Below are 25,278 nucleotides of genomic sequence, written 5' to 3' on the forward strand. Positions count from 1 at the left end.
AGCCAGTCTGAGAGGGCTCCCAGGCTCCACATGCATGGCAACATACCTCTCTCTTTTGCCTAAATCACACCGTCTGGGGTATTTTGTTAGGGAGCCCAGAAAATTAACTTACTGAGGAAAGTAAATCATAAACCAGTGATTTCACGAACAAGCAAGGGCTTTTTTTCCCTCGTTCCATTTCAGGAAAAAAAAATGGAACCTTCATTAGTGATTTCTGCCAGCTTCATGCTCTTGGGGTAAGGAAGGAACAGGACAGGCAAACACCTCTCAAGCTAGGAATTGATAGCCAGCCACATGGTCCCCCTTATGTCTGCGGGGGTGAAACGTCTGGCTGAAGCCTGCACCTGCCGCACCCCCACGCCACCGCAATCCCTGCACTTGTAGGGCTTCTTCCCAGAGTGGGTCTACAATGAGGGCAGAGTTAAAGCCAAAGCCACACCAAAATGGCTTCTCTATGGACTGGACTGAGTCCTCCAGAGAGGTCTGGCATTCCATCCAGTCCCCCCAAACACACACGCTGTTCACGTAAAGCTCCTACTTAGAATGTCTCCTCTGGTGTCGGGTGAGAAGATACTTAAAGGCAAACGCGCGCCCGCACTGGGGGCACAGGTAAGGCTTCTCCCCAGTATGGCTCCTCTGGTGCCCAATGAGGTTGAACTTCTGGCTAAAAGCCTTGCCACACTGGGCACACACATAGGGCTTCTCTCCCGTGTGCGTCTTCTGGTGCCTGATGAGGAGCGACTTAAACTCAAATGCCCGTTCACACTCGGAGCACCGGTAGGGCTTCTCCTCTCCATGGGTCCTCTGGTGTCTGATGAGAGAGACCTTCTTTCGAAACTCATGCCCACACTCGGCGCACAGGTAAGGTTTCTCTCCCGTGTGGATCCTCTGGTGCCTGATGAGGTTGAACTTCTGCCTGAAGCTCCGGCCACACTGCGCACACACGTAGGGCTTCTCCCCTGTGTGTGTCCTCTGGTGCCCGATGAGGTTGAACTTCTGACTGAAACCCCTGCCGCACTGGGGGCACACATACGGCTTCTCCCCTGTGTGTATCTTCTGGTGTCTGGTGAGCAGTGATTTGAATTCAAAGGCTCGCCCACACTCGGGACACTGGTAAGGCTTCTGCCACCCTGCGTGGGTCCTCTGGTGTCTGATCAGCGTGGCCTCCTTTACAAAACCACGCCCACACTCAGAGCACAGAAAAGGGAGCTCCCCCGTGTGAATTCTCTGGTGCCCGATGAGGTTGAACTTCTGGCTGAAACCCCTGCCGCAGTGGGAGCACACATACGGCTTCTCCCCCATGTGTGTCTTCTGGTGTCGGGTGAGCAGGGACTTGAATTCAAAGGCTCGCCCACACTCGGGGCACAGGTAAGGCTTTTCCTCGGTGTGGATCCTCTGGTGCCTGATGAGGTTGACCTTCTGGGTGAAACTCCAGCCACACTGGCGACACACGTGAGGTTTCTCCCCAGTGTGTGTCTTCTGGTGTCGGATGAGCGTGCCCTTTTGGCCAAAGCGTTGTCCGCACTCAGCACAAACATAGGGCTTCTCCCCAGAGTGTGTGATCTGATGCGTGAGCAGCCTGGAGAGCAGTCGGAAGCCACGGCCACACACGGAGCAGATGAAGGGGTTGTCGTCAGAGTGGGAGCTCCACCTGTGTTGCAGCAGCGAGGCCTTTCGGCAAAAGCCTCTCCCGCACTCCGGGCACACGAAGGGCTTTTTGTCCAGGTGAGTCCTCTGATGAAGGAGGAGGTCCACCTTCTGGCGGAAGCCTCGCCCACACTCCTGACATACAAGGGGTCTCTCTCCAGAGTGAATGATCTTCTTGTGGTTGTTGAGAGAGGACAAATACATGAAACCTCGCCCACACTCCCCACACACATACGGCTTCTCTCCCGAGTGTTTCCTCTGATGGACCGTGAGAGAAGCCTTCAGAGTAAACTGGTGCCCACACTCAGCGCACGAGTAAGGCTTCTCGCTTCCCTGCATCCCCTGGGGCTTCATGAGGTCTGACCTCTGGCAAAAGCCTGTTCCGCAGTCAGGATAGTCATGATGCTTCCGAGGGCTGAAAAGGCTGGTGGCATCAGGAAGCCCTGGAGGAAAATCTCCCTGAAGAATTGCTCCAGATTCTGACCCGTCCGACCCCTTCAATACTGTGCCTGCCTTCTCAGGGATGCCTCCTGGGGCCGCGTCAAGGTCTGTTGTTTTCCTGCTGCCTTCTTCCACCCAGTACACTGCCTGACCTTGACACGGGCTAAACAGCGTCTGCAGGATCCCGGTTGGACTCGCCCTCTGCAGCAGAGCATCGCTGCTGGCCCCCTCTTCATCTCGTTCACTGATACAACAGCCAGGAGCTTCCGGCTGGAGGTTGCTGCCTGCTGGCGGGCTTGGGAAAGTCTGAGGGGGGTGTTCACTCAGCACACACACTCTGAGGACGTCGGGACTAGCAAAGGATATCGGGCAGGAGAGACCGGGCTCTAATTCTGTCCTGGGTTCTGCTAGAGAGAAAGCATTGGTCAGATTCCGAGATGCCAGTGGGTAGTAACATTTCCCCAACTGTAATTCCTCAGACGCCCACACACTCCCTTCACAAACAGCCTTCACACAGCTCTGAACGTCAGGAAACTAAAACCCTGAAAAGCTTCATGGGCGTTGTCAGCTCTATAAACTACTGCAATTAGAGCCGCTAATAGAGGCACGAACATACACAAATACTTGTTTTTACTCAATGAGCTGTTTCTTCTTTCTTCTGAAATAAAGTGACAAATTTGAAGTCATCTACCTAAAGGTTTCCCCAGATGAGAGAGGCAGACTGAAATAAGCTTAGGGACTCCTGTGTGATACTAAACTGAGTGCTCCCTCACCCCATAAGCGAACAGGGAACGAACTGGGTTTTCTTTTCAGCAAACACGGTGTGTTTCGGCAGTGAAGTGGGGCGCCATGGCCTAGACCTGGGCAGGCGGATCTCTGTGAGTTCGAGACCAGCCTGGTCTACAAGAGCTAGTTCCAGGACAGGCTCCAAAACCACAGAGAAACCCTGTCTCGAAAAACCAAAAAAAAAAAAAGAAAGAAAGAAATATGGCTCCCGGTGACCTAATTAATCCAAGACTTTCTTGGATTTTCTTCAAGTCATAAAAAAGAAATGCTTCCCTCTAATAACAGTGCTTGCTTAGAAGATAACAAGTCAGCACACCTGTGCCACCACGATTGGGTCTTGTCTCTTGGAGCTGATTATAAAATCCTATGCGTTCTGATTGAGGACTCATCACGACCAGCCTTTCTAGACCTGCCTGATTCTTTCTGACCAACACAAAGTGTGACATGTTTCATGAGCCATCGACAGTAGGTCTGCCGACTGTCTTCTAGACTGCTGTTGGATCACCGCCAATCATTAATGCACCACTTACATCTCCTTGCACAGTCCAGTACCAAAGAGCAGTCATTACAAGGAGCACATCCACAGAGGCTACAATACATACTGCAGAACCTTTGACCAGAGATGTTTCCGGAGCCCTGATATGCATCAGTGATTCGTTTGATCTGATCTAAAATAACAGTTTGACATCCAGAGAGGTCAAGGACACCACAAGAAAACCCACAGAATCAAGTAACCGGGGCTCATAGGGGTTCGGAGAGACCCAACCGACAACCAGGGAGCCTGCATGGGACTGATCTGGGCACTACGCATAGATGTTACAGTTGTGTAGCTTGGTCCTCTTGTGGGACTCCTAACAGTGGGAACTGTCTCCGACTCTTTTGCAGACTTTCAGGACCCTACTCCTCATATTGTCCAGCCTTATTACATGAGGAGGTGCTTAGTCTTACTGCAACCTGATAAGTCATGTTTTGTTGATGCTCATGGGAGACCGGCCCTTTCCTAAACAGAAACAAAGAGGGAGTGAGGGGGAGGAACTGCGAGGAGGGGAAGGAGAAACTGTGGCCAGGATGTAAAAAAAAAAAAAAAAAATGTATCAGAGAATAAATGGCCAAAGGAGAAGGGTATCATGAGGCTCCCTCCCTAGCACCTAAGTACACGTACATCCCACTGTTATTTCTCCTAAGAAAACCATTCAGTGAGCTAGCTCTCTGGGTGTTCCTGCTAGTCGAACAGGCTCTTCTTGACAATCACTAACACTGTTCCTCCTGGCCTTCCAGACTGTAAAACATAACAGTTGCTTCAGAACTGGGTGACTGGCTAGGAAAGTTGTCATGTATGCGCTAAAAAGGCCTAGACTGCCACTAAAGGGAGTCACTGGGAGGAAATACAGAAAACAAGTTTCTAACTGTACTCCAGTGTTTGGGGAAGAATAGCGCTTAGGTGCAGTAAAATGGTGAGCAGAGATTTCTGATCCAAGTATTGAAGTTGCAGCTTGGATTGTCCTTACCACTTAATGGAAAATGCAGGAAGAAATTAGTAGAATTGTTAAGAAAAAAAGGAAAATTCTGGTTATGCATACTGGGCAGGTGAGAAAGCCTGTCCTAAAGAGAACACTAAGAGCGTCGCTAAACAGCCTTTTATGCACAATATAACTATGCATAATTGCAGAAGTCTGAACAGACGTGGGATTACAGTGCCAGAAACACAGCACTTGGAGCCAAGAGAGCAGGGAGCAGGATAAAGTGAAGGAAGGCTGTCGTGCTTCCTGGAACCTACGGCTCTGGGTAGAAGAACTTCTGTAGTATTACAGACTTCTTAGGTTAGGGTTTTTCGTCATGGCATCTTCCTACATATGTCATCACACCCTCTCCTTTCCTCCCCATGAACTTCCCTCTGCCCCTCTAGCTGCTTCTTTCTTCCAACTTCTTTCTTATTACGTATGTTCCATTACCTTCTCTAGTTTCTACTTCGTTCAAGTGTCCTCCCCACCTTTATGACTGATACCCTGTAAAGTTTTGTGATGGAGAGAGAGAGAGAGAGAGAGAACTTTAGGTTCCATCTATGAGGAGAAGGCACGCACTATTTGTCTGTGAACTCTGGCGTCTTCTGTTGAACGTGATTCCCAGCTGTGTTCACTTGCCTGCAGACTCTCTCGGTATACACCTGAGAGTAACAGAGCCGAGTCATACAATGGTTCTATTTTTAGCTTCTTGAGGCATGGCATGCTGATTTCCACAGAAGCTCCTGTGTTTATGTTCTCACTGGCAGTGTGTAGAATTCTTTTTGCCCACCTCCTCACTTGAATTTGCTGGGGAGGGGGTGTTTTTACTGACGGTAACCATTCTGATGGGAGTGAGACAGAATCTCAAAGCAGCTTTATTTTCCAGCTCCCTGGTGTTGGACACTGCTTCACACATTCAGTGCTCACTTGCATTTCTTCTTTTTGAGAACTGTCTGTTCAGCTCATTTATTAACCTGGTTATTTAGTATTTAATTTTTAGCAGAGCTATTCTGATCTAAACATGCACTGGGCTTCAAAAAGGGGAGAGCGACCCCACATCAAATCACTGCCACTTCTATCACGGATGTGAAGCCCACAGCTAAGTGGGTAGTCGGACCTCCACTCTTGGTTTCAAGGGCACAGCAGTGGTTCTGGGAGGGCACTTTACTCCCGGCGGATGGCATGGGATAGGGCTTAGCAGAATTCTAGGAATGGAACCCCTGCCTCAAGTTGGTGGGGGGCCTGGCCATTGCCCCTGTGAGCCTGAGAGCAGAACAAGCCCAAGAGGATTATTTATGAGCCTTAAGCATTAATGGTATTTGTCTTCCTGGTTTGTGATTTACTTGTCTATCACTTGCCATTCTACCTTGGGGTAGAATAGAAATATCCTAACCCTAACACATAAAACACAAAGAAAAGTCCACATGGGGGAAAGATCACAGCATTCCTGTCAACATTCACCACTTGAAGAACAGAAAAATCACCTTGATTTACACCTCCTTAGCTCCCACACTCTTGTTTGTCATACCTTTTTTTTTTAAGGTAAAAACTTATGAGTTAATCATCAATATGACTGCAAAAATTTTGTAAGTAAAGCTTCTAAAATTCTATATGTAAAGCTGTGGTGCCCTTTTTTCTCTTTATTTTTTTTTCTTTTTTCTAACCCCCTGCTCTAGGAATTCTCTTATTTTTAATTGTTTTTTGCTGCTGTTATTTTGGGGTTTGTTTGGTTGGTTTTTGGTCTTATGGATGAGAGAAGGATCTTCTTTTACCATTTTCTTCTCTTTGAAGAATTTCCTTACCTATAGATCGACATGGTACGTGTCCCAGGTTCTTTATTTCCATTAGTATCAATGTACCAATTTCCTTCACTCCTCAAGGATAGTTTTGCTAGGTATAGAATTTATAATCCTTTCAGCACTTGAAGAAGATTCTTGCCATGTCCTCACTGGCCTAATTAGTTTACATGAAAAACCCTCTGTAGGAAAGACATTTTTTTCCTCACTGGCTGTCTTCCACATTTTTACCCTTTTTTTTTTAAGTTTCCAGAATTGTAATTATCATGTGAATTAGTGTTTATGTATATATGTTTATTTAATGTTTCTATGGCTTCTTGTATCTACATGTTTATATCTTTTTACAAAGTTTAAGAAGTTTTCAACCATGATTTTCTCAAATATTTTTCATTATCCTTTTTGGATTCTGATGACATAAATACTGTTTTCTTGGTTTTTATACCAGAAGTCTCTGAAATCATTCTTTTTTCAGTTTATTTTCTTTCTTTGTTCAGATTTATGATATTTTATTGTTCTGGAATCAAGTTCATTGATTCCACTTGGATGTCATGGTGAACATATTTAATCCCACCATTCAGAAGGCAGAGGCAAGTGGATCCCTATGAGAGCAAAGCTAGACAGGGCTACAGAGTGAGACCCTGTCTCAACACATAAAACAAGTTCACAGATTCCATTCGTCACTCCAACTCTATAGTGAGGCCCATCCAATGAGTTCACATTTTCTCTTGTATATTTCAGTAACACAAATGCAAATTTATTTTTTATATAAACTAATTCTTTACTGATATTTTATGCTTTTATTTCAAGAGCATGTGTAACAGGTTGAAAATCCTTGGGATGCTTTTTATTCAGTACTAGGGTGTTGGAGGAGGGCCTGCTTGTTTGTCCCGGCCGCCCAGCTACCTTAGCCCCAAATAACCACACAGAAATTGTATTAATTAAATCACTGCTTGGCCCATTAGCTCTAGCCTCTTATTGGCTCACATCTTGATTTAACCCATTTCTATTAATCTGTAATTTCTATTAATCTGGCAGTGGCTTACCAGAAAAGATTCAGCACATCTGTCTCTGGTGGCTCCATGGTTCCTCTCTCTTCTTCCGCCTCTCTTCCTCCCAGCATTCAGTTCTGTCTTCCCCGCCTACCTAAGTTCTGCCCTATCAACTAGGCCAAGGCAGTTTCTTTATTCATTAACCAATGAAAGCAACACACAAACAGAAGGACCTCCTACACCATTAGGGATCAAACCTAAGACCTTGTGCATACTAGGCGAGTGCTCTATTCATGAACTATGCCCCCAGCTCTCTTTTTATATTTTCTTTTTAAAGTCCCACAGTTGTCCAGGTTGACCTTGAACCTGCCATCCTCCTTCCTCAGTCCAGTGCTAAGTTCACAGTGCTGCATCTACAGGCCCTGAAATCTAATCTGATGACCCCCACTTCATCAGCTCATTGTCATCTTCAAGTTGTAATTTCCTGGCTCTTCCTATGATGGGTGATATTTTTTATTCTATACCAAATGGTTTAGATTCTAGGTACTATTTAATGTCATTTAAAGAAATATGCACCCTATTTATGCTAAACACTAAAATACAAGTAAGTAGTTAAGTAAGTTATAATATAGCAATATAAAGTAATTCTACTCACCAATAAAAATAAGTTATTGACATACACCATATGTATAAGGTTGGAAGTAATTATGCTAAGTGTAGAAAACAGTTATATCATGTATGAATTAATTAACATAAGTTCTAGAAAATTCAAACAAATCTATAATCGGGAACAGATTAGAAAGGAGGAGATGGTACTGGCAGTTGCTGGCTTCTGGGGGAGGGAGAGTCAGCTTCCTTTAAGGCTATAGTCCTGGTGGGTCTACCACACTCTGGTGGGTGGTCTCGTACCCGGGCATACACGGGCAACACAAACAGGACTTGCTGAGCTATATTTAAAAGGGAAGGAAAAGAGGGCATGAAGTTGGGAAATGTCCTGACTTGGAGAGATCTGGAAGGAGTGAGGAGAGAGGAATGGGGAGAATATGATCAAAATCCATGGTATGTGTGCATGAAATGTTCAAAGAAGTAAGAAAATAGTTTGCTCTTTTGAAAGAAAGGAAAAGGAGGACAAGGAGGCTGGAAAGCAGAAGTTGTGGTAAGGTGTACAGGAAGTCTGGGAAGGAGGGGTGTGCTCCCTGTGTCAGTTCTAACACAGCGCATTGATTTTCACTTCTAATAGTTTACCTTAAAACACGCCCTATTTCTTAATATTCATATCTTAATAGTATTTTATAGTATATGTTAATATACTTCAGATGATAAAGTTCGTTTTTACAAAGTCAGAGTTTGATATAAAGCATAACATCCCCCATATGGTTTATTTAGAAGGAAAAAAGTAAACACAAGAGCATGGTAGTGCTCACCTTCAATCTCAGGACTCAGGAGACAGAAACAGGCGGATCTCTGTGAGCACGGAGTTAGCTTGGTCTACATGAGGAGTTCTGGGCCAGCCAGGGCTACACAGTGAGACCCTGACTCAGAATCATTTTTAAATGCCAGTAAAGTGAAAATAAATTCATGAAAAAAGATAAGGTGGGCAAAAATTTGCCTGTACATTCTAATATTCATATTAAATTATACGACTATTCATTGGGTTGGATTAAATACCTAAATGTTTTAGAGAAATTCTACAATTGTAATCAATAACAAAAGAGAAAAAAATTTAGCTGAAAAGTGGGCAAATGTCTAAAGTAGTCAAGTCTTTCCCAGAAGAGGGCACAGATCACATGAGAAGATGCTCATATTAGCCACCTAAAACCCCAAGAGAGTCCAGAAAGATGAGGAAGTGAAGTCAGACAATACCAAATGTTGGTAAGGATGCGTCAAAAGGATACTCACACTGCCACTGGAGTACATGCTCTTACCAGCTTCAGACACAGTCTGCTTATCTAATCAATTCCAAGTTACAAATGTGTGTGAACCAGCTACTTCAGTCCTAGCTATGATTCCTGCACACTTTCACAAGTGTTATAAAAGTACAGAGTGACAGTATTTGATTGTCAGGAATTGGGGGTGCAGACTATGAGTGAAGAAATTTACAAAACATGCAAAGTAATGTGGTATTCTGAAGGACCCAAGGGTAGGAACCCAGAAGGAGGCAGAGAAGTAGGCCAGTCTAAGAAGGAACGAGCCTGCCCCCTGGTGGACAATGGACTAGATCAGTCTGAGAAGGAACGAGCCTGCCCCCTGGTGGACAATGGACTAGGCCAGTCTGAGAAGGAACGAGCCTGCCCCCTGGTGGACAATGAGCTCCTAGACCACAGGGCAGCCAGACTGCTACAGTTCTTCACATTTTACTGTAATCTTAATTAAGCCATCACAAAGAAAACAAAGTTATGGTAATCTACAGGATGGGTATGATATACAGCAGCTGCCAAGGCAAGAACAGAAACTGAAGAGCATTCAGCAGGAGCAGCCTCGTTAGTCTGGAAGGGCAGGCACTGTCTTGAAGATCAAGAGTGAGGCTGGCAAGAGCACAAGAAGAAACCCTAAACGTGCTGCTGGTGCCAAGCAGAAGTCAGGTGCCAGGTGAGGTACACCTCCAGGGGAGTCCTGTCCTGGCGAGCAGGACAGAGAGGGAGGGAGGGAGGGAGGGAGGGAGGGAAGAAGGGAGGGAGGGAGGGAGGGAGGGAAGAAGGGAGGGAGGGAGGGAGGGAAGAAGGGAGGGAGGGAGGGATGGAGAGTTGGCTATATAGCCTTACCTAGAGCCCTGGGAGGAGAGCTCCCCCTAGCATGCCTTCCTGGCCTGCTGAGCTCCTCAGTGCCCCGTATCCTCATCACCTGCCCTGTCTTTCACTGCCCTGGTGCCCAGTACCCTCATCCTCATCGCCTGCCCCGTCTTTCACTTACCCAGACAAAGGTCCAGAAGGCATTCACTGCCATCTCTCCAGGGTTCCGCCCCTTGTTCCAGCTGTGTGATGAGTTTGGGTTTGGAAAATGCAATTCCTAGTCACAAGAAACAAAACCAAGGACCCCTTTAGGCTAGTGACTTAAGAGCTACAACAGAACTCCAGGCCAGTGCAGAAAATGTCATACACCCAGAAGGGAAGTGCAGAGATGGGGAAAGAATATCACCCAGATGGAAAAAATGAGAAAGAATGAGCAAGGGCAGAGGACCCTGGGTCAAAAGCAGGTCATGCCCGAGGCTTGAATAAACAAAGCTACTCCCATATTTGAAGGGGTAGCCTAGAAAGAGGCCTAGAAACACATTGTCACTCATTGCAGACACACACACTCACACATACACACACACACCTTCACTACAAAATATGGACAGTCTGAAGAAGAGAACACATTGGCCGCTACACAGACGTTTAAGATGCCCACAGGTAAACTCTGAGAGCTAAATAATGACGGCCTTACCCAGGGAGACCAGGTGGCTATAATTCTCCAGCATCACGTCCCTGTAGAGGATCCTCTGTGCAGGACTCAACAGTTCCCACTCCGTCTGGTTGAAAGCCACAGCCACATCATGGAAGGCCATTAATGCCTATAACAAAAACACATTCCTGCTCATAAAAGAACCACCCGGCTAAAAGCAGCTTAAGTCACTATCCAGAACCAAGGCGGTAACACTACGGCGACCTGGTGCAACAACATGAAGTGCACAGGCCTTGTTCTTGCATATTGGAGACAACTCTTTCCGTATATGAATCCAGTTCCGTACACGGAAACCTAGAAATGCAGGGTTTCCTATTTTGCTCTATTGATCTAGGCATATACAAGACCTTCAAAAAAACCACAATGTTAATTATTACAGCTATATAGCAAGGCATTAAATCAAGAAGCCTGAATCCTTCAACTTCTTCATTTTCTTGTATTTGAAGTGGTTCTTGCTACGCTGTCCTTGCTAGCTCAACTTCCCACTCTCCTACCTCAGCTTCCTGAGTAGCGTGGATTAGATATGTTTTTTGGTTTTTTGTTTTGTTTTTTGGTTTTTCAAGACAGGGTTTCTCTGACACTTTGGTGCCTGTCCTGGAACTAGCTCTTGTAGACCGGGCTGGCCTCGAACTCACAGATCCGCCTGCCTCTGCCTCCCGAGTGCTGGGATTAAAGGCCTGCACCACCACCGCCCAGCAGCTCAGGCTCTTCCTTTCTGAGCCACTTCTCCAGCATCCCCTGACTATTTTTTTTTCTTTTTATGGGTTCTGGGGAATCAAACGCAGGTCCTCACACTTATAAGACAAGAATTTTATCAGCTGACCCTTCACCCCAGCCCAATTCAGGCTTTTAAGCATAATCTCCCAATTTTTAAGTATGGGTGGTTCCTCTACCGAAAACAGTCCAACCTATATTCTTAATTTTACAGTGGTATAAAAGCTACATGCAGTAGAAACTATTCTCTGGATTCTGATTTCTTCCTGAGCACATATATATGGTATTTCATTTGTACAGTGTTAGCCAACAGTAATGAAGTGTAGCTCCTCATGAGCCATGTGACCACAAGGTAAAGTAACTGGTACCCCATGGTGCCCTGTGAGGCTAAGCTCTTAGGCTTGGTAGAGCAGGTGTATTAAAGCCACTTTCTACTCTCAGTACGTTCACGTTATAACGGGCTCCTCAGGACATCGTCCCATCATAAGTTAAAGAGCATGTATATAAAAAAGCTCAAACACAAAGCATGGTGGCCACAAAACCAAAGTTATTCATGAGTTATCCACATAGACAGCAGGTATAGAATCTTCACCTGTACACGGAGAAACCAATGCATTCAAAGGCTACTGCGACTATAAACTTCCAACACAGTGAACAGCCTGCAGTCCCAAGGTTTGAGAAGGGCGAGGCTTCCTGAGAAGACTCCTAAAAGAATGTCTCCACTAACTCTCCAGTTTGCAAACCCCTTCAAAAGCCAATCAGGAGTCTGGGAGGGCAGCTGTGGCAAAGGGCTGGCCTTGAAACCACAGGCTCCTGAGCTTGACTCCCAGCATCCATGCAAAAAGCCAGGTGCTGGAAGCTCAGCACTGGGCAGTGGAGATGGGGTCCCTGGAGCACACAGAGCACACAGCCAGCCGGTCCCACCTATTCGGTGAGCCCCAGATTCCAGTGAGAGAACGAAACAGACGGCTCCTGAAGAATGACAGCCAAGGTTGACTTCTGTGTGTGTGCGCGCAGCCTTCATATACAGCTTTCAGGCCTTGGGGATCACTGGGTACATAAGCCTACATATCCTGTATTTTTACATTAGCCATGTGACAATCGCCGTTAGCTACTTAGTGAATGCTTTGGGCATGAATGAAGAAACGATATTTATAGAAAGCTCCAGGTAAGATAGGTTAGAGCTCCCAGGAGATATTTTATAGAAAGCTCCAGGTAAGATAGGTTAGAGCTCCCAGGTGCGAGCAGGCACTGCTAAACACCCACAAGGAAGACTGCAGAGAGGAAAAGAGAAGAGGGACATGAGAAACGGCGGAGCTTACCTTGTCTCTGGTTGTCAGGAGCCCTGGGGCCATCGCCCACTCTTAGAACACACTCTCTGGTCAAGAGCCTGCTCGCAGAGTCCAATCTGAGGAAGAAGAAAAGAGAAGCACTTAGGAAGATGGCCCTTCATATCCCAGTTCAGTAGAAGACAGGGACATTGTAGAAGTGAGGTCGCCAGGCTGACAGAGACATCTCTGCAGCCCATTCTTAACCAGTGAAGAGAATCCACAAGTCTGAGTCAGTCATGAGGTCAAACCCCATCTCTGGCTGAATAATGGGGCCTCCATGCTCCTGGGTAAACTCAGAGTGTCTACCTACGAGCACTCCCTCTGGGAAATGAAGTTCAACAGCGCACTGAAAACAGAAGCATTCCGTCCATCTTCCATTCCTGCCACTGCCCGGAGGCTAAAGAACAGCATCCAGGAAGTCCAAGGCAGAATTGGAAAACGTAGGTCTGGGGAAGAGCAGGAGCAGAGCACAACCTGATCTTTCCTCGCGTGACCCTGGATACACCCACTCACAAATCAAAGATGAGGATCCCAAGATTTGAAATGTATAGAGTTCGTCATCAGCCTTTGCCTGCTACATTGAAAGTCGACTTCATAAGCAGACTGTGTAAGGAAGAAATAGAAGGTGCTCTTTCCCCAATTAAAGATAGGAGAAAATCGTTCCACACATGAGCTCTGTGACCTGGGCTGGATCCTGGCTTACACGCATGAATGAGAAAAAGAGACAACAAGTGAGAGTTAAATATAAATGGAGCGTGAGAAACATTAGAAAACTATAAATATCATTAAGTGAGATCAGGACATTTGGGATTAAGAGGAAAAGAACAGTAAGAACCAAACGTGTTACGGGAGGTCCTCCCACTCCTCCAGCCTATCGCCCCTGAGATACCAGCCCATTGGGGCGTGGTCTCTCTCCCTTTAAAAAAGCGGCCACTTCCCTCTCCTCTCTCTTCACTTCCTGCTCCGCCGGCGACTAGACTCCCTTCCTGGTTGCGCAGAGGGCTGACGGTGATCTGTAAGTTTTTTCCCCTTTAAATAAATACCATCCTATTAATCATAATTCCAAACTGGTGTGGCATTGTTTATAACTTACGCCTTCAGTTGGCACCCAACGTTTCGTTTTAGAACCTCTCCTTTCCCCGCTCGGCTGCCGGCCGCGAGTTCGGCTTGGTGGGAGCCCTCCCTTCCTCAGCGCCACTGCCTGTGCCTTGCAGCGGCGGCCTTGGCCTCCTCACGTGGATTTAAACCCCACAGGCCCGCGTAGTCTCTGCCGCATGGTTTGCTCTTTTCTGAGTTGTTTTTAAATCTCCCTTGCAAGCACAGCTCTTAAGTGGCGCGAACCAGAGCACGCGGTTGCTGAAAGCTGCAACCCCTCAGGGTGACTCTGTCACGTGGAGGCATAAGCGGCTTCCAGGTTGCTCTTCTCTACCCCTGGATTCTGGGTTTCTGGTTCCGTCTCTGGAATTGATTTAATTACATTTACTTTGTTGAGCAACTTACATTTTCCAATTTTTAACAAATACTAGGCAGACTCTGAAACAGGACCCTGTTTTCGTCATGACTTGGCAACAGCACCACCTGCTGGATAATAGGTAATATGGCAGTTTTCGCTTCCAACGCGAATTTTACTGTTCTGGTTACCAATACAATGGGTTATATCATGCAAGGTTTATATGACTATGGGGATAACTTAATTTACTAGGTTTCAGTATTCTTTTGCATATTCTATCATTTAGGAAGATCATGGCACTCCTAAGAACCATACAATCTTTACTAGAAACTCATGCAGGTCAGGAGATTCAGGATTCAAAAGAGACAATAATAAAGACAATAATAAAAAGACTTGAAATGATTGAAGAAATGATTGGAGCTGGTGAACAGAGTAATAAGGCACAAGGACAGGATACAATGCCAACACCAGCTATTAGAACTGGCTTGCCCAAGGTTTTAGCGGCATACCCTATACTTAATTCTGACAAAGCGTCAACTTCTAAAGGCTCAAAGGGAGTCAGAGAAGCTAGATGGACACCAATAGCAATGAATGATCTAAAAGAAATTAAGCACGCTATTGTTAATTTTGGCTTGCACTCTGCATATGTAAAGGAAATGATAAGGACTTGGGCTTCTAATGCTAGAGCTACCCCCCATGACTTCCATCAGTTAGTGTCTGCAGTTTTAAATAATGGACCTTCCTTGATGTTTGGAATTTATTTCAGAGAAGAATCCAAACACATGGAACAGCAAGGAAGAGCAAAAGGTGTCGAGGTTTCCCAAGATCAAATTCTTGGTGCAGGAGAATATGCTGATCCACGGGTCCAAGCTCTTTATGATGATGAAGTACTGTGTCTATGTCACCAAGCAGCTTTAAATGCTTGGAATAAGATACAAGATCCAGCAAAAAGGGTTGAATCATATACCATAATTAGGCAGGGTCAGAGAGAACCCTTTATTGACTTTTTGCAAAGATTAATTAAGGCTCTGGACATAGGGGTAACAGACCCAGAAGCTAGACGAATACTTCTTGAATCTCTAGCTTTTGAGAATGCAAACATAGAATGCAAAAAGATAATTGGGCCTTTAAAGTCTAGATCAGCACCTATGGATGAATGGATTCAGCATACGATGAATGTTGAGACATTTAGCTGTAACGATGAATCTTGGGTAGGAGAAGCGAATTCCACAGCAATGAGGAGACATCAAACTGCCAGGTGTTTTAATTGTGGTAAATTAGGACATCTGAAAAGGGATTGCAGGCACAGAATTTCTAGGAATATTATCTCCTCTGAGAATGACAAAACTAGGAGACCTAGGCCTTCAGGTATATGTAGGAGATGCGGTAAAGGCCGACATTGGTCCAACGAATGCAGGTCAACAACAGACAAACAAGGCAACCCGATACCATCGGGAAACTCCTTGAGGGGCCTCTCGCAGGCCCCCAAGCCAACAGTGGCCCAGTCATTCCCAGTCACAGTGGAGAACGTGCCTCACCAAGAAAATTAAAAGCTCCAATTTCTGCTGTAAAAAGTAATACTGGTCTAAATGATGAAATACGTGTGGAGGATGAGTCAAAAAACCCAGTAGGACAGAGTAAACGTATATTTTGGCAGACTTCTATTAATGATCAAAGACCAAAGCTAAGAGTCTGTATAAATGGCACTTTCGTTGAAGGCTTATTAGACACAGGTGCAGATGTAAGTATCATTACCCCAGAATCTTGGCATCCGAATTGGCCTCTTCAAGAGGTAGATGTTCAGTTCCTGGGAATTGGAACCCTATCTCGTGTAAAACAAAGCACAAGATGGGTTGAATGCATAGGGCTCGAAGGGCAAATAGGAAGACTAAGGCCATATATAGCCAATATTGCCATAAATTTATGGGGCCGTGACCTGCTACAGCAATGGAATACCCAGATTAACATTCCTGTAGTTCCAGGAACTCATAATTCTGGGAAGGATATGATGAGGTATTATGGAAAAAGGTCACCAGCCATTCAGGCTGTACAAGAACATACAGCAAATACCAAACCTTTAGAGGTACCAACAGCCCTACCTTTAAAATGGCCAACTGAGAAGCCAATATGGATCAAACAGTGGCCTCTAGCTGAAGATAAACTACAGGCATTGGAACAGCTGGTGCAGGAGCAACTAGATGCTCACCACATTGAAGAATCAACCAGCCCTTGGAATTCTCCTGTGTTTGTTGTAAAAAAGAAATCTGGTAAATGGAGAATGGTGACAGATGTAAGAGCTGTCAACAAAGTAATTCAACCTATGGGCCCACTACAATCTGGAATTCCTTTGCCTTCTCTGTTACCAAAAGGATGGCCTCTTATAGTTATTGATTTGAAAGATTGTTTTTTCACTATACCGTTACAAGAAAAGGATAGAGAAAAATTTGCCTTCACAGTGCCTACTTATAATAATTCTCAGCCTAATAGAAGATATCAATGGACTGTCCTCCCACAGGGTATGCTCAATAGTCCTACATTGTGCCAATATTTTGTAAGTAAGCCATTGGAAATAATTCGTAAACAATTCCCCAAGTCCATCATTTATCATTACATGGATGACATCTTGTTATCTGATTCAAATAAAGATACTTTAGAAAGAATGTTTGAAGAAGTAAAGAAAGTCTTGCCTAGGTGGGGATTACAAATTGCCCCTGAAAAGATTCAAAGAGGAAATTCTATTAATTACCTAGGTTACAGAATAGGGTTAGAGAAAATTAAAACGCAAAAGGCACAAATTAGGAGAGACCGGTTAAAGACTCTTAATGACTTCCAAAGATTGTTAGGAGACATTTCCAGTCTACGACCAGCTGTTGGGATAACACCTGATCTAATAGTTCATTTAAACAAAACCTTAGATGGTGATAAAGATTTGAATAGTCCAAGAAAACTGACAGCTGAAGCAGAAAAGGAACTGACAATGATTGAGGAAAAATTACAGGAGGCACATGTGGATAGGGTGAACCCAAATCTTAGCTGCATCTTGTCATACTGCCTTCCAGAATTTCTCCTACAGGGAGTCTAATGCAGAGGGAAGATATTATTTTAGAGTGGATATTTATGCCTAATAAACCAAGTAAAAAATTAAAAACTTATGTGGAAAAAGTCCCTGAATTAATTATAAAAGGTAAGCTGAGACTTCGTCAACTAGCAGGTATAGACCCAGCAGAAATTATAGTGCCTTTTACTACTGAAGAAATAAAAAAGTTATGGGAAGACAATGAACCGTGGCAAAGAGCTTGCGCTAATTTTTTTGGGAGAAATTAATAGCAACTATCCCAAAAGTGGTAGACTTAACCTTATAAAAAGAACTTCTTGGATTCTTCCTAGAATTGTACGTGATGCTCCAATAACTGGAGGCCATACATTCTATACTGATGCAAATAAATCAGGGAAAGCAGGTTACAAGTCAGATGAATTGAGTAAGGTGGAACAAAGCCCTTATAATTCTGTCCAGAAGGCAGAATTATATGCCATTCTTATGGTGCTAAGGGATTTTAAAGAACCTCTTAATATAGTTACAGATTCACAATATGCAGAAAGAGTTATCTTGCATATTGAAACCGCTGAATTTATACCAGATGACACTGAGTTGACTTCATTGTTTATCCAGGTACAAGACATAATCAGGAACAGGCTTTGTCCGATGTACATAACACACATCCGGTCCCATACAGGTCTGTCTGGTCCTCTAGCCCAAGGCAACGCTGAGATTGATCAATTATTGATTGGAAGTGTGTTGCAGGCCTCAGAATTTCATAAGAAGCATCATGTCAATAGTAAAGGCCTAAAGAAAGAATTTTCCATTACTTGGCAACAAGCTAAGGACATTATAAAGAGATGTCCTACTTGTTCTTTCTATAATCAAACACCGTTGCCTGCAGGGAGTAACCCAAAGGGTACTAAGAGAAATGAAATCTGGCAGATGGATGTGTTCCACTTTATGGAATTTGGTAAATTAAAATATGTACACCACACCATAGACACGTATTCAGGTTTTCAATGGGCTACTGCCCTGAGCTCAGAAAAGGCTGATTCAGTAATCACACATTTATTGGAAGTTATGGCCATCATGGGTATACCTGCGCAAATAAAGACAGATAATGGTCCAGCATATGTATCTAAGAAAATGAAATGCTTTTTTGATTATTATAATATAAAACACATTACAGGTATACCAAATAATCCTACAGGTCAGGCAGTTATAGAAAGATCAAATCGTACTATAAAGGATATGCTGAACAAACAGAAAGGGACCGAAAATACCCCCAGAAATAGATTACATAATGCTTTATTAACCTTGAATTTTCTTAACGCTAATGAGAAAGGAACGACAGCAGCAGAAAGATATTGGATAATGGAAAAGTCTGCTGAACTAAATCAACCGATTTATTTCAAAGATGTGCTGACCTCTCAGTGGAAGCCAGGAGATGTGCTACGTTGGGGAAGGGGTTTTGCTCTTGTTTCCACAGGAGAAGAAAAATTGTGGATACCATCAAAATTAATAAAGTTTCAATTTGAAGAGGAGAAACCTCTTGGAAAGGAGAAATGACAACTCATCCACAATGATGATATTCATACAGGTGGTAAGAAAAACATATAGAATGGGGGCAGGGTTCTGTTCTTATCTCCACAGGAAAACACTCATCTTTGAGAAATTCAAGGGACCCTGGATGTTTGGATACTGACAGATGGAAAAATACCTGCCCAATAGGAAATATCAAGAAAACTGAATGGGTTGTGTAAGTAATATTAAACCATATTTCTAAATTTATAAAGCTGGTTTTGAAGTTGGACTCTGGCTCAGTCCCTCTCCAATTCCAAGCCTGTTAGTAAGAGAAAAACCCAGAGTTTCTGGAGTTTCTGTCTCATGTCAAGAGCCATGATGTGGGACAGAAAGAAATATGAGTTTAGAAAACACCTTTGCTTTTCTTCATATCTATCATACTTTTCGTTGAATATATCTATCATGTCTTTCATTGAATATATATATATGTGTGTGTGTGTGTGTGTCTATATATGTCTATATGATTAATGTTTAAGTTTTTCATAATGAACAATGAGTTTTTCCTGAAGTGACATTTGAAGTTTCCAGGAAGAAGATGGGGCCCCATAACAACAACTCCACCTGGTTGATATGACGTCATGATACTGATAGCGCTACTACAAGACCTGCTTTGGGTACCAGCTGCACAAGACAAAAAATAAATAAATAAATAAATAAATAAATAAATAAATAAATAAATAAAAATAAGTTCCAACTTGGTTAGCTGAAATGGTGCACACCTTAAACAACATTTTGGCCAGACCCGCACAAAATACTCAGAGACTATTGGCAATTTTAAAAGACAATGATCTTGAAATTTAACCATCATTTTACTTTCACAGGATCCCCCAGAAAGAACGTCGCCCCCATGACAGTTGGAAGTAATTCTAGAGGACTACGTCCCCTCTCCCAGTAAAGTTTGCCCTTGGGTTTAGGGACATCATTTAGGGGTTGATTATAATTAGTATACGATTGAGGGTTGGGGGAGGAATTTTATAAGCTCAGGGATCATTTTGAAAAAAAAAAGAGGGATGATGGGATAATAGATTTGTAATTGTGAGTTACTGTTTTTAGACAAATATATTGGTATAGATTCTTGTATATTGATACAAAGTTAAATTATATTGACTATTGTATGCATGCATGTTTTTACCTCTGTTTAAAACATTTTTATGTATTGACATATATTGTATTGATATATATATTGTATATATTTACCATATTGCAGTGTACATTTCTACCTCTGATTAAGATACTTATATAATGTTTGTGTATTGATATATATTTACCTACTGCAATGTATATTTGTACATTGTTTATATTTGGAAGTCATTGTCCTCATTTGTTTCACAGTCGTTTATTGTCTTAGTCTTTAAGTTAGATAGATATTGAGAATTATATAGACTAATAGTCATCTAAGTTTGTCATTTATAATTAGACTAATCAGGTTCTTTAGATATATAGAGATTATACTCAGTATAGATAGATAATCTTCAACTTCTTCAAAGAGCTGTAGAAAATGGCCTTTAATCTAACTCAGAGTTTTGTGGTAGTGAGACACAATTGCTCCTGGCAACACCACTCTATTCCCGAGAGAATGTTGAGCACCAAAGACACTCCACCTGGAGCCTTTCTTTTTGGCAGAACTTGCCTTGGGGCAAAGAAATGCCCCACTGACAAAGATACAGAGCGTGCATCAATGGATAAAACAGGGCTGTCATATCCTGCCAAGACAGGGTAAGAAAGTTTTGAAAAGTTGCTTGCCTTTGAAAATGGTATGTCAGTTATGTTAGGCCTTAGCCAAAGTTGGTTGCTTCAATGCTGCTAATGTGACTTTGGGTGATTGCCTAGGTAGCTAGTTGTCTCTGTGATTTGTTGCATGTTTTGGAAGTTGTTTTACTGAACTTCCTAATTACCCAGGTAACATTATTTCCCTTCTCAGATCTTCGATGGAGTTGAAGACTATATAAATGTAGTTACTTTCTCTCATGACTTGGCCAAGTTATTTATTATACAAGACCTAAGCTAGTTAGAATAGGATATTTGTACTTATTGTATATAATTTCATAGTAGGTTTAGAACTCTCTTATTTAAACAAAAGGGGGAGGTGTTACGGGAGGTCCTCCCACTCCTCCAGCCTATCGCCGCTGAGATACCAGCCCATTGGGGTGTGGTCTCTCTCCCTTTAAAAAAGCGGCCACTTCCCTCTCCTCTCTCTTCACTTCCTGCTCGGCCAGCGACTAGACTCCCTTCCTTGTTGCGCAGAGGGCTGACGGTGATCTGTAAGTTTTTTCCCCTTTAAATAAATACCACCCTATTAATCATAATTCCAAACTGGTGTGGCATTGTTTATAACTTACGCCTTCACAAACGTTCTGAATAATGAATTGATATTTATAATTACTGATAAATATGATGTCCTCAACAAATAAAAGTATTAAAATATCAGGAAGGGAAGCTTTTATGAAATAAAGAAAGTACTTAAAAGACATGACAAGGCCGGGCGGTGGTGGCACACGCCTTTGGGGAGGCAGAGGCAAGCGGATCTCTGTGAGTCCAAAGCCAGCCTGGTCTACAAGAGCTAGTTCCAGCATAGGCTTCAAAGTTACAGAGAAACCATCTCAAAAAAACAAACAAAAAACAAACAAACAAAAAAAAAAGACATGTCAATCAAGTGTAACATGTGAACCTAATAAGAGAATTATTTTAAGCAGTCAGTGAAAAACAAACTCTGACCTCATCTAAAGATGGCATGAGTGTTTGTGGCGAAATAACCCACAAAATCAATAAAAACTCCTAACACAAGTTATTTTAACTAATAGACACAAAGTTAGTAATAAAATAAATATTACTTTCCTATACACTAGCAATGAACCACTGGAATCTGTGATTAAAACAGAACAACATTTACAATAACATCCAAACATAGAAATATTAAGCATAATTTTTAATTTTGAGATGGCTATGAGGAAAACTACAAAACTTTGTTGAAAGAAATGAAAGATCAAAATGAATGAAGAATAAATTAAAGTGGGAAAACTCAGCATTGTTAAGGCGTCAATTCTCCCCAACCTGGGCCACAGATACAAAGACATCCCCATCAAAACCCTGGGAAATTAATTTGTAGATATGTTTAAAGTCTAAAATTCACAGGAAAAGACGAAAGACACAAAAGAGTTAATATGCTTCAGAAGAACGAGACCAAATGCTGCCAGCATTCACAACTTACAAAACAGTCATCAGGACAGCGTTGCACTGGAGACGGGGCAAGCAAACTTAGAAATCCCTCCCCATAAACTGAGCCAAATGACTGTTCCAAGTAGCCCAAACTGATGAAGATGGTGACGGTTATACTCAGGGGGTAGCGTTCTACAACAGCCTTGTTCAGTGATTCAGAAGAGACAAACCAGAACTGGTACTTGCCCAGAGGGGTGCAGGAGCAACTGGACTCACAAACAGGCTTGGGCATAGGCTCCAGAAAGGAGCCAGTTCCGAAGAAATCCACACTTTGAGGGGAGATCTGGGTGCAGGATAATCCGCTCATTTACAAGGTTATGAATCCATGAAACTTTAGAGCTGTTATACTTCTGGAAATGACTGCAATGTTTTCATACTGTAAAGTGAAAAATAATAAATCCAGGGAGAGAGGGATACATAACACTAAATATTTTTGACAGAAATATAGAGTGTGTGTTAGAAATGAATATATCATTTCTATATCAATATCAGTAGATACCAGAGACTAATAAATAAAAAGCCCATTGCTAAGAATGGGTTACCTCTTTTGGAGTTGTTAGCCAGCGAGGCCCCAAAGGTACCCCCCCAACATTACAGGAATTGCCACTACTCTTAGTTAACCCCCAAAACTTGATGGTAAGACACCACATATATTTGAGTCATAAAACATGAAGAAATCAAGCTGGTGCTGGCCTGGAAACTTCACCTCTGTTTGTTGTAATATGAGCGGCGGGGCTGCGTCCCCAGCACCCCAGCCGCCTGCTAGCTTATGCCCCAAAATAACAACACACAAACTGTATTCTTTTAAACACTGCTTGGCCCATTTCTATCTAGCCTCTTCTAGGCTAACTCTCGCACCTGGACTAGCCCATTTCTTATAATCTGTGTAGCCCACGAGGTGGCTTACCAGGGAGATTCTAGCCTAAGTCCATCCTGGGTCAGAGCTTCATCGCATGCGCTGGCCGGGCAAGGAGAGCATGGCGTCTCTGCTCCAGAGAGCAGAGCTGTCGAGTCTGAGCTCACTTCCTCTTCCTCCCAGCATTCTGTTCTGTTTACTCCTCCCACCTATGTTTTAACCTATCAGGGCCAAGCAGTTTCTTTATTACTTAACCAATGACCTTCCTCCATCATCTGTTGGCTAATTTTCAACCGCTAAAAGGTGCTACGCAGGCTACTATCATCAATCGCACCTAGCTATGAGCCCTGCAAACTACAATAATGACTGGCCTGCCAAGATACGCAGTTAGGTCCACTGGTGCAGTAGTGGCAAAACCATCATGGGAGCAACCAACCACTTTCTACTTGGACTTAAGTGTGGCTCCACAAGCTGAAACCTATACCGGTTATCAGGACAAGAGCCTACCAGACATGCAATAATTCCTAGAGGCTCACCTAATACCATTATTTTGCTAAATGGACATAGTATTAAACCAATTCCTGATGACTTATCGGTTTACCCATAAATTAATACCTTCTCTCCACCCTCATTTGAGACACTTCTATTTGCAATAGATAATGATTAACAGAAAGGCCCACAACTGGCCAAGGATAAGAAACTGCAGACTGTTCAGCCCTAACAAGAACACACACATACCACAAACCCCCAGCCTAGGCTCAGGAATCATTGAGGAAGAGGTAGCAGAAAGAGCGTAAGAGCCAGAGATGGTGGGTGACTCCACGGAAACAATGTCTTCTGGCCACAACAGGTCAGCTATACATTAAGAACTCACAGCAGGTACCACACCATGCATAAACCCTGTGCAAGCCCAAGTTAGAGCAGATCTCGGCATGGAGATGGGAGGTCGGCACCCACCCCTAGTATGGAACTACTGGCAATGTTTGGCTGCTGGGAGAGGAAGAGACGGTTTTCTCTAAGAGTATATATATAGCCAACACACAATCCAGTGGAATATATGGAAGTATTTGGGCCGCACAAATTAGTCTTAATGGGTTTTAAAACAGAAAGAAAGAAAAAAGGACACAAAGATGGGTGAGTAGAGAGAGCAGATGGGTCTGGGAAGAATTTTGGCTGTTGAATATGATCAAAATGAATTGTATGGATAGCTCAAAGATCTAAAAAGAAAAGGAAAAAAAAAAAAAAAGACCTGGGCACATCTCCAGGATCGAGGAGTCGGCCAAGAAGTCCAGGGTCATGAGGAAAGTCCTATCCCTTTGCTGCACTCCAGGCTCTTGGAAGGTCCCAAACTGGTGGGAGCCGCACAAAGTTTGAAGCCCGCATGTACAGGGGTCAACCCCCACCCTCCCCCACACACAAACACACAAGCCTTGGCACACACCACGGCTCCATGCTTCAGTACTGGCCCCGTCTCCTGGTCTTTATCGTTCCCTTCAATCAGGCAATTTTTTATGTTTTCCCCAAAGGCATTCCTCGGGCACTAACCTGGGTCCCAGTGAGCGAGCTGTATTTCCAGATGTTGGTTAGCGCAGCTCCTCAAGACTAAGAGTCCCCAAGAGTCCCGTCCTCACCAGTTCGTATGTTTGTTCCTGTGGAGAATGGCTCCTACCCCTCACTTCTCAGTCTCACTGGCGGGTGGGAGTGGAGGGACGATGTCTGTATGCCCCAGATCCAGTCTCCCAGACAGTGCCCAAACACAGGGGACACACCTACAGTGCAGCCTGGGAAGCAGATCGTGGGCCAGACTAACCTGCAGCTTGTCTTGGACAAAGTACTGAACCCCAAATCCCATTCCCACGTGGCCCCCTCCCCACCCGAGGGTCTTCACCGAGACCCTCCTCCGAGATGGGCAGCGCAGCTGATTCCACTCCCGAAGACTCCACGCATCGAGGACGCAAACAGACGCTGAAGGCTGAACCTTGTGGGTGTCCCACGCCAGCTCTATAGGCTATTCTCCTCCTGGAAAGATTTGCAGAAGCCAGGGTCGTCCTGCTCGCTCGCCAGAACCGCTGGAGGACAGTCCACAGGCACAGGTGACGACCGCAGGATGCGGAAGTACACCGGCCGGGATGACGCGCGCGCACTACACGACCCACGCAGCTCTAGAGATGGAGGAACTACAATACCCAGAATGCTGCGTGCAGCAGGACGCCTCAAACTGACGGCGAGGCTGCACCTGGAGCTTCAGGCTGCAGAACTCTCCCTTGTTGCAGGACAGCAGGGTAGGCGCTTGGAGAAACTGAAAAATCAGAAAAGCCAAACCGAAGGAACCTTCAGGTACTTAAGGAAGCATTAACCAATTCTTTTAGAAAGATGTGTTATCCAGACGCCTTCATCCTGCCACCTCACTGGTTTGTTTTTTTTTTTTTAACATGTCCGTTTTAAATGACATCTTGTGTTTTAAACTGCACTGTGTATGATTCAC

The 25,278-nt window shown here is 43.9% G+C and overlaps 1 protein-coding gene across 1 annotated transcript; it reads right to left on the bottom strand.

The window, feature by feature from the left end:
- Positions 1-392: 392 nt before the first annotated feature.
- LOC121443232 (zinc finger protein 169-like) lies at positions 393-24,881 on the bottom strand. Its single transcript, XM_041644911.1, has 5 exons — positions 24,339-24,881; positions 12,639-12,724; positions 10,585-10,711; positions 10,072-10,167; positions 393-2,492 (listed from the first exon to the last, which is right to left on the bottom strand). The coding sequence occupies exons 2-5, from the start codon at positions 12,669-12,671 to the stop codon at positions 535-537; spliced, it is 2,214 nt and encodes a 737-aa protein (XP_041500845.1). The 5' UTR covers positions 12,672-12,724; positions 24,339-24,881; the 3' UTR covers positions 393-534.
- Between the last annotated feature and the right edge of the window lie 397 nt (positions 24,882-25,278).

This window comes from Microtus oregoni, unplaced genomic scaffold (assembly GCF_018167655.1).
Source record: "Microtus oregoni isolate MIOR12 unplaced genomic scaffold, Mior012 000103F_ref0000194, whole genome shotgun sequence".
NCBI lineage: Eukaryota > Metazoa > Chordata > Mammalia > Rodentia > Cricetidae > Microtus > Microtus oregoni.

Bases quoted from the DNA above. Each gene is read 5' to 3' on its own strand.
- LOC121443232 (XM_041644911.1), bottom strand. From the start codon at position 12,671: ATGGCCCCAGGGCTCCTGACAACCAGAGACAAG. The intron at 10,712-12,638 runs GTAAGCTCCGCC...TTTTTGTTATAG, and splicing joins TCCTGACAACCAGAGACAAG to GCATTAATGGCCTTCCATGA. The intron at 2,493-10,071 runs GTAAGTGAAAGA...TCTCTCTAGCAG, and splicing joins CCTTCTGGACCTTTGTCTGG to AACCCAGGACAGAATTAGAG.